The following is a 12690-nucleotide window of genomic DNA, read 5'->3' as shown; positions in this document are numbered from 1 at the left end:
ATATAGCCCTGCAAATATCCATAATGGCACTGTACAACGTGACTGTGTTTGAAAGACTATTTTCCAGTAGGCAAACCATTTGTTTACCTTTATTAGACAACATTGTTCCAATATTTCTGTAATTCAGTGATATTTATTCCCATAGTAATTCGTTATGGATCCATAACTAAATAAACATCAGCATTTTGAAAGAGTATTTTATCATTATTTTATTAACAAAAGCACAAAGATTCTGATGAAGAAATACTGTACTGTACAGTATAGGCTTTTACATTTGTCGATACAACAATGCAACAAATACATTGACCATCTCAGCAAGGTTTTACCTGTGGTCGTGGAGCTGGGTGGAAGTGCGACTAAAATGTAGTTTAAATAAACATCCACATTTGAATGTCTTTTTTCTCGTTATTTTATTAACGAAAGCATAAAGATGTTGATGAAGAAATACTGTACTGCTGTTTTGAGTTAGAAATGTAACACTTTGGAGTACTTGAGGGATTTTCACTACAGTAGACGGGCTAAAAAAAGTATGCTGTCTTGCTAATAGGAAACATTTGCATGATGGGCTACACCTGCTACAGTACTACAAGTGTTTGAAAACCTGTTTTCAAAATGCCTCCAGTTGTCCATCACTACTGTAATTAGTGTTTATATCTTGTTTTCATTCTTTATTGTAACCACAATGGCACAAATAATTTGTATCTACCTTTCCAATTACTTTTAGAGTTTGGGATTTACAAATGCGCTCTTTTCATTATTAGTTACATTTTTTTAGTTTGAACAGACTTTTTTTCTTTAAATGATTGTTTTATGTAGGATGCTACATTTTTGATCAGTTGCAATTGTAAGTAGGCCTAATAAAAAAAATCCTACTTCCATTAGACTGGTAAGCCTCATAGCCTACCTCAGCCAGTTGTTATATTATATAGGTCTAGGCTCCAAAGAAATAGACTCCAATTAAACCCTCTTGTTATTTGTAAAGTCAAATTAAAATGAAGATAATTGTTGAAATGAATTGCTCAACTGGTGTAGGTTTTCTCCGTCTGTTGGTGTGCAACACTTGCGTAACAAGTTAGCTATATTTTCAGCACCAGCCACTGTTCACCTCCTATTGATTGTGCTGCGGTTGTCGCTAGTTGTTTTTAAAATGTAACCTTTAACTAGGCAAGTCAGGTAAGAACAAATTCTTATTTACAATCCCAGCCTACCCCGGCCAAACCCGGATGACGCTGGGCCAATTGTGCACTGCCTTATGGCACCCCCAATCACAGTCGGATGTGATACAGCCTGTATTCGAACCAGGGACTGTAGTAATGCCTCTTGCACTGAGATGCAGTGCCTTAGACCGCTGCACTATATGGGTGCCATGACCAATATAAACTCAGCAAAAAAAGAAGTAAATCTTTCAGTACCCTGTCATTCAAAGATAATTTGTAAAAATACAAATAACTTCACAGATCTTCATTGTAAAGGGTTTAAACACTATTTCCCATGCTTGTTCAATGAACCAAAAAACAATTAATGAACATGCACCTGTGGAACAGTCGTTAAGACACTAACAGCTTACAGACGGTAGGCAATTAAGGTCACAGTTATGAAAACTTAGGACACTAAAGAGGCCTTTCTACTGACTCTGAAAAACACAAAAAGAAAGATGCCCAGGGTCCCTGCTCATCTGCGTGAACGTGCCTTAGACATGCTGCAAGGAGGCATGAGGACTGCAGATGTGGCCAGGGAAAATTTGCAATATCCGTACTGTGACATGCCTAAGACAGCCCTACAGGGAGACAGGATGGACAGTTGATCGTCCTCGCAGTGGCAGACCACGTGTAACAACACCTGCACAGGATCGGTACATCCGAACATCACACCTGCGGGACAGGTACAGGATGGCAACAACAACGGCCAACACCAGGAATGCACAATCCCTCCATCTGTGCTCAGACTGTCCACAATAGGGTGAGAGAGGCTGAACTGAGGGCTTGTAGGATAGTTGTAAGGCAGGTCCTCACCAGACATCACCGGCAACAATGTCGCCTATGGGCACAAACCCACCGTCGCCGGACCAAACTGGACTGGCAAAAAGTGCTCTTCACTGACGGGTCATGGTTTTGTCTCACCAGGGGTGATGGTCGGATTCGCGTTTATCGTTGAAGGAATGAGCGTTACACCAAGGCCTGTACTCTGGAGCGGGATCGATTTGGAAGTGGAGGGTCCCTCATGGTCTGCGGCAGTGTGTCACAGCATCATCGGACTGAGCTTGTTGTCATTGCAGGCCATCTCAACGCTGTGCGTTACAGGTACCCTTCCTGCAGGCTCATCCTGACCTGACCCTCCAGCATGACAATGCCACCAGCCATACTGCTCGTTCTGTGCGTGATTTCCTGCAAGACAGGAATGTCAGTGTTCTGCCATGGCCAGTGAAGAGCCAGGATCTCAATCACATTGAGCATGTCTGGGACCTGTTGGATCGGAGGGTGAAGGCTAGGGCCATTCCCCTCAGAAGTGTCCAGGAACTTGCAGGTGCCTTGGTGGAAGAGTGGGGTAACATCTCACAGCAAGAACTGGCAAATCTGGTGCAGTCCGTGAGGAGGAGATGCACTGCAGTACTTAATGCAGCTGGTGGCCACACCAGATACTGACTGTTACTTTTGATTTTGACCCCCCCCCCCCCCACCCTTTGTTCAGGGACACATTCTCCATCTCCTTAGCTATCATACTCGAATTACACTGATTTCAAAACTCAGTCTTCCAGAAAAGTGGAGAGGAACACTTATGCAGTTTTACTACGCAATACATATTTTTAAAGACCGCGTTAGCCAGGGTTACCTAGACATACTGACCAGCTCAAATAGACAGAAGCATGCTATATGGCAGACCAATCCAAACTCATCTCTCAGCATGTCCAGCCCACTTATTATCTCAGCCAATCATGGCTAGCGGGAAGGTTGCTGACTTTTTTTGTGTCTAAACCAACAAGGCTCTTCATTTAACTATTTTATTTGTATTTACAAGTTTGTTGTTAAGACACATTAAAGTTAATGTGTTCGAGAAGGCATTTCAGACAAAAAACATATTTGGATCACATATATACATTTTCTTAGTATATCAGGTATTATGTTTTGTACTTTGTGATAAAATAAAGAATTATATGTGCCTCATTTGCATATAGACTGAGTATACCAAACATTAGAAACACATTCCTAATATAGAGTTGCACCACCCCTTTTGCCCTCAGAACAGCTTCAATTCTTTAGGGCATGAACTCTACAAGGTGTCGAAAGCGTTCCACAGGGATGCTGATCCGTGTTGACTGCAATACTTCCCACAGTTGTGCCAAGTTGGCCGGATGTCCTTTGGGTGGTGAACCATTCTTGATACACATGGCAAACTGTTGAGTGCGAAAAACCCAGCAGTTTTGCAGTTCTTGACACACTTCTTGGCTCCCGAGTGGCGCAGAGGTCTAAGGCACTGTATCTATATCTATGCAAGAGGCGTCACTACAGACCCTGGTTCGATTCCAGGCTGTATCACAACCGGCCGCTATTGGCCCAGCTTTGTCCAGTTTAGGATTTGGCCATGGTAGGCTGTCATTGTAAATAATATTTTTTTAACTACACTGATTGAAGTGTATTTAACAAGTGACATCAACAAGTGATAATAGCATTATACCGGCAGTAGAGTTGCCACCAAATTACTGTGACATCAATAAGGGATTATAGCTTTCATTTGGATTAATCTATTCAGTCTATGTCATGGAAAGAGCAGGTATTCTTAATGTTTTGCACACTCAATGCATATTTCCACACTGAGGTTGGAATAATACTTTGAAATTATGAACATGATGATACTACCCTTTTAGTGTAAGAGCTGTTTGAAAAGACCACCTGAAATTTCTGTCTGTTTTGGTGAGATGGAGTTTTGGCCTTCCTGGTGACATCACCAGGCGGTAAATTAGTTAATAGACCAATAAGAAAGAGAGTTCCAAACCTCTCTGCCAATAACAGTTGTGGGACTATAGCAATATTTTTTAGATTGAGTATTTATTGGGTCATTATGTTAGTATATTATGTATGTTTGTAATAGTCTGTTATATGTGAAAACGTATTTGTATTATAAATTGTATTTTAATGTTTAAGGACTCTTGGAAGATTAGTCCAAATGGGGACTAAAATAGATCCAAATCAAAATCAAATCAAAAAACAGCTAGTTTCCAGTTTTCCCCTCCCCACTCAGACCACTCCCAGACAGTCCCAACAAAATTCTTGCTTGAGAAATTGCTCTTTGTTAAGATGCTATTTTTGGTTCTTTTGACCATTTTAATTGAAAACAATCACACTAAGGCACTTAACCAGAAATGATTTGATATTGGGATAAAAAATGGCTGTGTTGCCTTCAGTTCGAATTAACACCAGCCCTGGTATAGAGGAACGGAGAGACTGTATAAATGTAGGTCCATTATCATTACCTTTTATTTTAAACCATTATCATTTCTACACAGTTTTGATGTGTTATTTGTCATTTAAATGTAGATTGAAGTCGTTTTTCCCACCCGTGGGCCATATGTTTGACACACCTGCCTTTCGTCAATCTGTCACTTTCCCCAGGACAAGTGTTTCCAGTACTGGCCAGCAGAGGGCACTGTGACATTTGGAGACTACACTTTGGAGCTGAAGGGTGATGCACTATGTGACACTTTCACTCTGAAGGACATGGTGCTCACATATGGACCAGTGAGTTTCTTTCACATAAACATGCTACCTGATGTGCATTTTAAATATATTATTTGTGATGTAAGTCATTTTTGTCCTTGTGGGTGACTGGGTTTGGTCCTCTAATCAATGGCTTTCTGCTATCTCAATTTGTGTCTTATCTTGAGCATGTCAAGTTCATGTTATGTTTATTTTTCATTATCAGGTATACTAATGTATGTAATGATGAAACACATGTTTCCAATCACCAGGAAAAGCAGTCACGGCACGTCAGGCACTTTCATTTCCACGGCTGGCCTGAGATCGGAATACCGGCAGAGGGAAAGGGAATGATCGACATCATTGCTTCAGTGCAGAGACAGCAACAACAGTCTGGAAACCACCCTATTATAGTACACTGCAGGTAAGGAACGGGTACTGTTAACACAAACCAAATCTGGGAGCCGCAAAACACTCCCATTACTCTTTCAACTGACCTTTTTTTCTGACATAAAATATTAGGATCATACCAAACACAAAATTATGTTTCAAAGAATATAGATTACTTTTTTACATTTTTGGCACTCTGTAATATCGGTTTCAATACATTATACAGTACATTTAGCCTTTGTAGACTCTGTTTTATAGCCCAACTCTTTATAAAGACTTTGCTGTGAAAGCTATGATCAGAACGTACATAGCTCCAGGTGAAGTACTTCTAATGCAGCACGGCCCACTGGGATTGATCCAATCCACTGATTCACAGTCAATTAAAACCTCTCAAAGTGAAATCTCCTACGACTCCTGCTTTGATTAATCTGATAGAATGAGCTAACGACAGGAAATGGTGTCTTCACTCTCTCTCATATTCATTCATCAGGGCCTGTCTAAAGAGGGGCTTTTTAAAGCTTTTTCTCCTCCGCTGGGAATGGGGGCTTGCCCATTACAACCCCCCTCTCTCCTTTACCTCTCTCGCCGGCATTGTAAGAACTGACTCAATCCAAAGAGGTTGAGAGAGCGACCAGACGCGTTAGTGTTAGTGTTATTAGTACTATTAATCAAAGGTCACCTTTTCTCCAGCAAATTATTTTCAATATAAATGGGAAAGACTGGGGTAAGCTGTAGGGTTCACAGTATAGCCCTATGACTAGGGGAATGGGAGACTAGGAATCTATAGATCCATCAACTCTACTGTTAGAGATCTCTCCTATCAACCACCAACTAGACAACTTACCTGTGTTGTTGAGCACTAAGGTAATCCAGCACTGTAAAGACATATGTTGTAAAATCGGCGCATTTCTTTGGCGCTCAATGAAGTGCAATCGGCATGATGGCGAGCTGGTAGACCCCTGACAGTGTACTGAATGTAGTATACTCCCTTGACTCACGTTCAGTTCTAAGCACATATTAACGGTCCTCTAATGGTAGTTACTGGGTTTTAGAGCAAGCGTAGCTGTAGATGCTGATGGTTCTGTCCTGGGTTTATTTCTCAGTGCTGGTGCGGGTCGGACCGGTACATTCATCGCCCTGAGTAACATTCTGGAGCGGGTGAAAGCAGAGGGCCTACTGGACGTGTTTCAGACTGTCAAGAGCTTACGCATGAAGAGACCACACATGGTTCAGACTGTGGTAGGTATTATATATTGTAGTATAAACGCATTGTTTTTCATGGTAGGATACCATTTAGTCATAGAGATTCAATGCATGAGAGAGAGGTGAAATACATTAAAATTATCTTCAAAAGATTGACAATGATGCTTTATTCAAATATTGGTTTTCCAACTGTAATGTAAGTGATTTATGGTCATGTTGTTCGTTATTTTTGTCGTTTCAGGAACAATATGACTTCTGCTACAGAGTGGTTCAAGATTTTGTTGACATTTTCTCAGACTATGCCAATTTTAAATGACAATATCTGCTATATACCCATGTGTATTTCCACGTAACATATGCAATTTTGTCAGAACCTTCTTTTCTAAGCTCTTTCAAGCTCTTTTTACACTTTGCACTTACCCACAATACTTAAACATATTGTACCATATTTTATTATACAGGTAACTGCCAAAATAAGGAAATGAGGGATACAAAGTATATTGAAAGCAGGTGCATCCACACAGGTGTGGTTACTGAGTTAATTAAGCAATTCACATCCCATTTGTTTAGGGTCATGTATATTCATCCATTATTTTGGCTACCATGGCTATGCCCACGATAGGATGACAATGCCCCCATCCACAGGGCATGAGTGGTCACTGAATGGTTTGATGAGCATAAAAACAATGTAAGCCATATGCTATGGCCGTCTCAGTCACCAGATCTCAACCCAATTGAACTTATGTGAGATTCTAGAGCGGCACCTGAGACAGCGTTTTCCACCACCATCAACAAAACACCAAATTATGGAATTTCTTGTGGAAGAATGGTGTCGTTCCAGACACTTGTAGAATCTATGCCAAGGTGCATTGAAGCTGTTCTGGCTCGTGGTGCCCAACACCCTATTAAGACACTTTATGTTGGTGCTTCCTTTATTTTGGCAGTTACCTGTATATGTTTGCTTATCTGTCTGTTTGTTAAAAAGAGCCCAAATGAAAATGGATTATTATCTCTATTTAGTCACGGACGTTTCAACTAGCTTTGTCTCCTCAGCATTTGTATGTCAATTGTTTTGAATTGAAAACGTAAGACCAAAACCGGTGTGAAGGGTTTAATTGAATAGGTTCTCGGACTCAAGACAATACTGAAAAGTATGTTATTATGTACATACTGTGTGTATTAATTAAGTTATGCATATAATCTTTTTCTATTTATATAATGTAGAATTTTATGTACATTTTGAGTTTTACTGATAGTCTATGTTGAAAAAATGACCATGAGATTGCCTTTCGTTGCCTGTGGTCTGTACTGTAGACATGGCACATACTGTAGAACTCCTGCCGTTGTAAAAATACACAACCTGTCATGAGAGTTTGTGACAAGTGACTTAACAAATTAACATTCAGTTTTTGGTGTGTATGTCGTCTGTTTCATCGTAACAGTCTACTGAGTATCCAATGGAAAACACTCCATTTGGGCAACTTGCCATCTGTTTCAAACAGCAATTTTGATCTGACCTCACTAACAAATGGCTGTTCATATGTACACGGTTGTAAGAACTTTTGTACAACTTTTTTTTTTAACTATGTTGGACCTTCCATTTCAGCATTTGCATGTTTGAATGAAACAGTACCATACAAAGATTAGAACAAATTTCTGATCAAGTTCAAATTGTCCCCAAGTGACTTCAACTTCAATATACATAGCTAAGGCAGCAGATGGTTTAATGTTTCTCAAGACTAACCTAAAAAGGAAGAAGATTTCAATAAAATGAGTTGATTTTCATGATATCCTTATAGTGTATAGAACATGATTGGGATTAAAGCAAATGATTATAATGCTCATATACCCCCCAAAATGTGTATTGAATGTATAGAGTTCTCAATTAGAAAAGTGTCATTTAGAGCCAGGCAGCAATTTTCCGCTTGGTAAGTATTTATAGCCACAGTGCTCTCATACCACTAAATAACTGGGTTATTGATAATAGTAATTGATTCATGGAAGTTTCAGGAAGATATTTTATTGAATTTCATTGTGCTGTAGTTTACTGTGAAATCTATATTTTAGCAATGATCATAAATAAATAGAATTTAAATTCAAATTACCTGGTTACCCAGTTATTAAGTGTTAAGGCACTCCACAGGGCTATCCTTTTCATGCCAAAGGTACATTTATGGATTCATAGCCTGTTAGGTAAAGATACAAGTGTAAGGATTATGTCTTCTTACAGAACATTTAGAATCAGTCTTGTGTACAGAGTATGAAATTGAGCCATAATGTAGCGCTCAAGCATCTTGTTCCTGTATATCTCGTCATAAGTCTGTATGAAGTTAAAATTTCATTTGTAAAATCTGTCCGCAATAAATGCATTGAAAATAAACAAATTTGCCATTAATTTCTGAATATTTGTAAAAGATACAAAACATGGGTATCAAAGTCACTTTTTTGTTGACCAGCAGATATTGTTTCATTTACAAACATGAAATATTTTAGAATATGTACACTACCGTTCAAGTTTGAGGTCACTTAGAAATGTCCTTGTTTTTGAAAGAAAAGCAACATTTTTGTCCATTAAAATAACATAAAATTGGATCAGAAATACAGTGTAGACATTGTTAATGTTGTAAATGACTATTGTAGCTGGAAACGGCAGATTTTTTATAGAATATCTACATAGGCGTACAGAGGCCCATTATCAGCAACCATCATTCCTGTGTTCCAATGGTATGTTGTGTTAGCTAATCCAAGTTTATAATTTTAAAAGGCTAGTTGATCATTAGAAAACCTTTTGCAAATATGTTAGCACAGCTGAAAACTGTTGTTCTGATTAAAGAAGCATTAAAACTGGCCTTCATTAGACTAGTTGAGTATCTGGATCATCAGTATTTGTGGGTTCGATTACAGGCTCAAAATTGCCAGAAACAAAGACTTTTCATCTGAAACTCATCAGTCTATTCTTGTTCTGAGAGATTAAGGCTATTCCATGCAAGAAATTGCCAAGAAACTGAAGATCCTGTACAACGCTGTGTTCTACTCTCTTCACAGAACAGCGCAAACTGGCTCTAACCAGAATAGAGTGGGAGGCCCCGGAGCACAACTGAGAAAGAGGACAAGTACATTAGAGTGTCTAGTGTCTCACAGTGTCTCACAAGTCCTCAACTGGCAGCTTCATTAAATAGTACCCACAAAACACCTATCTCAACGTCAACAGTGAAGAGGCGACTACGGGATGCTGGCCTTCTAGGCAGAGTTCCTCTGTCCAGTGTCTGTGTTCTTTTTCCCATCTTAATCTTTTATTTTTATTGGCCAATTCTGAGATATGGCTTTTTCTTTGCAACTCTGCCTAGATGGCCAGCATCCCGGAGTCGCCTCTTCACTGCTGACGTTGAGACTGGTGTTTCTGGCCATTTTGAGCCTGTAATCGATCCCACAAATGCTGATGCTCCAGATATTCAACTAGTCTAAAGAAGGCAAGTTGTATTGCTTCTTTCACTAGCACAACAGTTTTCAGCTGTGCTAACATATTTGCAAAAGGGTTTTCTAATGATCAATTAGCCTTTTAAAATTATAAACTTGGATTAGCTAACACAATGTGCCATTGGAACACAGGTGTGACAGTTGCTGATAATGGGCCTTTTAATGCCTATGTAGATATTCCATTTAAAAAATTGCCGTTTCCAGCTACAATAGTCATGTACACTATCATTAACAATGTCTACACTGTATTTCTGATCAATTTGATGTTATTTTAATGGACAAAAATGTTGCTTTTCTTTCAAAAACAAGGACAATTCTAAGTGACCTCAAACTGTTGAACGGTAGTGTACACTGACTTCACCTCTTAACACATTATAAATATGTTTGTTTCCATCAAATGCAGTTTGAAGCTTATGCACTAAGCAGGTGCCATTAGTGACGTTTAGTGTCCATTAGGCACTTAGTGTGTCACACCTGTGGAGAAGGGATTCTAATCCTGATGACACAGACTGTTCCATGTCTAACGACCCCTATAAAAGGGACTCATGATATTCCCACCACAGTGTAGGAAGGAATACACAGAACGGAGAAAGTATGTGATTCATATAAGTATATTTCAAATTGTTAACTAATGTGCATTTGTGGGTAGTTCATATATACTGTACAATGTGCATATTCAATAGGTAATCATTGCAAAATGATCGCAAACTTCTGCTTGATGTAAAAATACATTATTTTTGACGATCACATTTAGCTGATATTTGACTAGCTTTCTTTCCAGCTCCCATGGATCTTAGCAACAGAACGGTCGTGCAGGTGGTGGTGTTGGCGTTGGTAGCGCAGGTCACGCTCTCTCAGCACTGGTCGTATGGCTGGCTACCTGGAGGGAAGAGAAGTGTTGGGGAGCTGGAGGCCACCATCAAGGCAAGTACTATTTACCTCTACCTGTAACTACTGTTACAGCTATGTCTACATGTGCATACTGTACATGTAATTGTCCTTTAAGGAAATCTACTGTGTCTTGAAAACCTGTGAACATTTAAATGTGGCATTTATCGGGATAGTTTGTGTGGAATATTAGTTCAAGAGGCCTTTTCAAGAGTATATTGGCAATGTATATTAATTAAACTCTGTAAGTGTGTTGCATAAATGGTATATGGGTAATAGCCTTACAAATTCCTCCTACATATTGCTATCCAGATGATGGACACAGGAGGTGTAGTGGTTCTTCCTGAGGAGACAAGTGCACATGTCTCAGAGAGACTGAGACCATATGATGTAGTAAGTAGTCATATTAATTTATTAGGTTAGATATTGTATTCATTGTATTCCTAATGGCCAATTATTTATGTTTCATCTGAAGATGCTACATTTTCTCCTGGTAAAATATGTTGTAAACAATATACCAAAGTATCTGAAATAAATGTTTAGATAAGAGTAATGGCTGACAAATGGAAATCTTCCCTGAATTTAGCGAAGTGATACCTATAAATGTAGGGAGACAATGTTGCTCATGTCTGACACATCAGTATAATATACAACATAAAGTAGACTTCTGAAGTTAACGCTTTGATTTCCCTAGATATTGAAGAAATGGATGCCCCATAAATAAACAACTGAGACCATTATTCACAAAAGAAGCGAGAAGACAACATCAAGCAGACATACAGCATCACTATCAACATCAATGATGGAGCATTCAACTACAGTTCTGTCCATTTCCAACAAACATCACATTTAGATTGATGTCATTTACTGAAAGTATAACACTTTAACCTTCTGTAAAATTGTAATAAAGAAGTGATTCAAAAGGAGAAGTATCTTTGTATGTCTATTGAACGTCCTTACAATACAGGAGCTTAAGTGTCCTATCCCAAATTTCAATTGATCAATTCGTGATCCATCCACATTTTTAGGTGGAGTTGACAGACCATTAATTGATTATTAACATACATTTGCTTTCTATGACCGACAAGCATGATCAACTTGTGATACAACGATCGTAGCATGACAACAGCTGGTAATTAAGTCAATTTATAAAACATCTATGGTGTCATTAGATTGAAACAGGGGTTTATGTCCCTTTTGTAATTAGATTATAGATTATTGCTTGTCAGTCATGCATCATTTCAAAAGGGAAAATCCACACTACCAGGACGTTTGTTTCACCTCAAATTTCTGTGAGAGTATGTCACTTGTTGAATAATTGAATTTGCATAGTTAAAAATAATTCTGAAATGTCATGAGGGTTGACATGTTTCTCATAGTTTTGCCAGGACCATAGGCATCACAAAAAGAAAATGTGTTAAAACTTTCATGTCGTTCAATAAATTGCTGTTAATTATAAAAATTGGAATTGCATATCAGGCAAGGAAAGGAATTAGCAGGGGCATATGTTTTAAAGAGAACTCATTTCTGGCAAAGCCCCACAGACAGGGTACCGTACTAATCGCGTAGTGTATTAGGGGCCCATGATTCATGAACTGTACTGACACGAGGGACACCCTACACTGTTAGTGTGTGGTTGTGATGCACACCAATGAACCCAGACCACTGGTACTTTTGGGAAAAGGTGAACCGTAAAAGCATGTAGAATTGGAAAGAAATAAAACCAATTTCCATTGCACTTTCAGAACAATGGTGATTCATTTGTGATCCCTCACATTGTTAGTTTAATATTCATGGTTCAATTTGCATAATGCAATACTTTTCTTTGATGGGGAAAGACTGTATTTTACTTTAAAAGCGTACTTTACTCATTTTTGTTGCTGAAGAACATGCTCCAACTATTGCAACTAAACACTTCTAAGATTTTGCCTGTTATAGTGAAGTTATACCTCTTTTGCCTGTGTGATTCTTGGGTTGTGTTTCTCCAGCTCATATATTTTTGTTTTTTTCATACTTTTTCACTCAAGTAACACAGAATTGG

General features: G+C 38.8%; 2 protein-coding genes across 4 annotated transcripts in view; both read left to right on the top strand.

Moving 5' to 3' along the window:
- Positions 1-8668, top strand: part of LOC110529277 (receptor-type tyrosine-protein phosphatase epsilon) — a 51688-nt gene extending 43020 nt beyond the window's left edge. For all 3 annotated transcript variants that reach the window (XM_021611404.2, XM_021611396.2, XM_021611412.2), the window contains 4 exons: positions 4608-4733; positions 4964-5115; positions 6185-6320; positions 6526-8668. In XM_021611404.2, coding sequence (XP_021467079.2) covers positions 4608-4733; positions 4964-5115; positions 6185-6320; positions 6526-6600 — 489 coding nt within the window. In that variant the 3' untranslated portion in view covers positions 6601-8668. The remainder of the gene's footprint in view (positions 1-4607; positions 4734-4963; positions 5116-6184; positions 6321-6525) is intronic.
- A 1659-nt stretch (positions 8669-10327) lies between these two features.
- Positions 10328-11435, top strand: gnrh3 (gonadotropin-releasing hormone 3). Its single transcript, NM_001124280.1, is given in 1 exon segment — positions 10328-11435. A coding segment is annotated over 1 exon segment (165 nt). The 5' UTR covers positions 10328-10547; the 3' UTR covers positions 10713-11435.
- The last annotated feature ends 1255 nt before the right edge of the window (positions 11436-12690 follow it).

This window comes from Oncorhynchus mykiss, chromosome 1, assembly GCF_013265735.2.
Source record: "Oncorhynchus mykiss isolate Arlee chromosome 1, USDA_OmykA_1.1, whole genome shotgun sequence".
NCBI lineage: Eukaryota > Metazoa > Chordata > Actinopteri > Salmoniformes > Salmonidae > Oncorhynchus > Oncorhynchus mykiss.
This window is presented reverse-complemented; position numbering and strand designations above follow the sequence as displayed.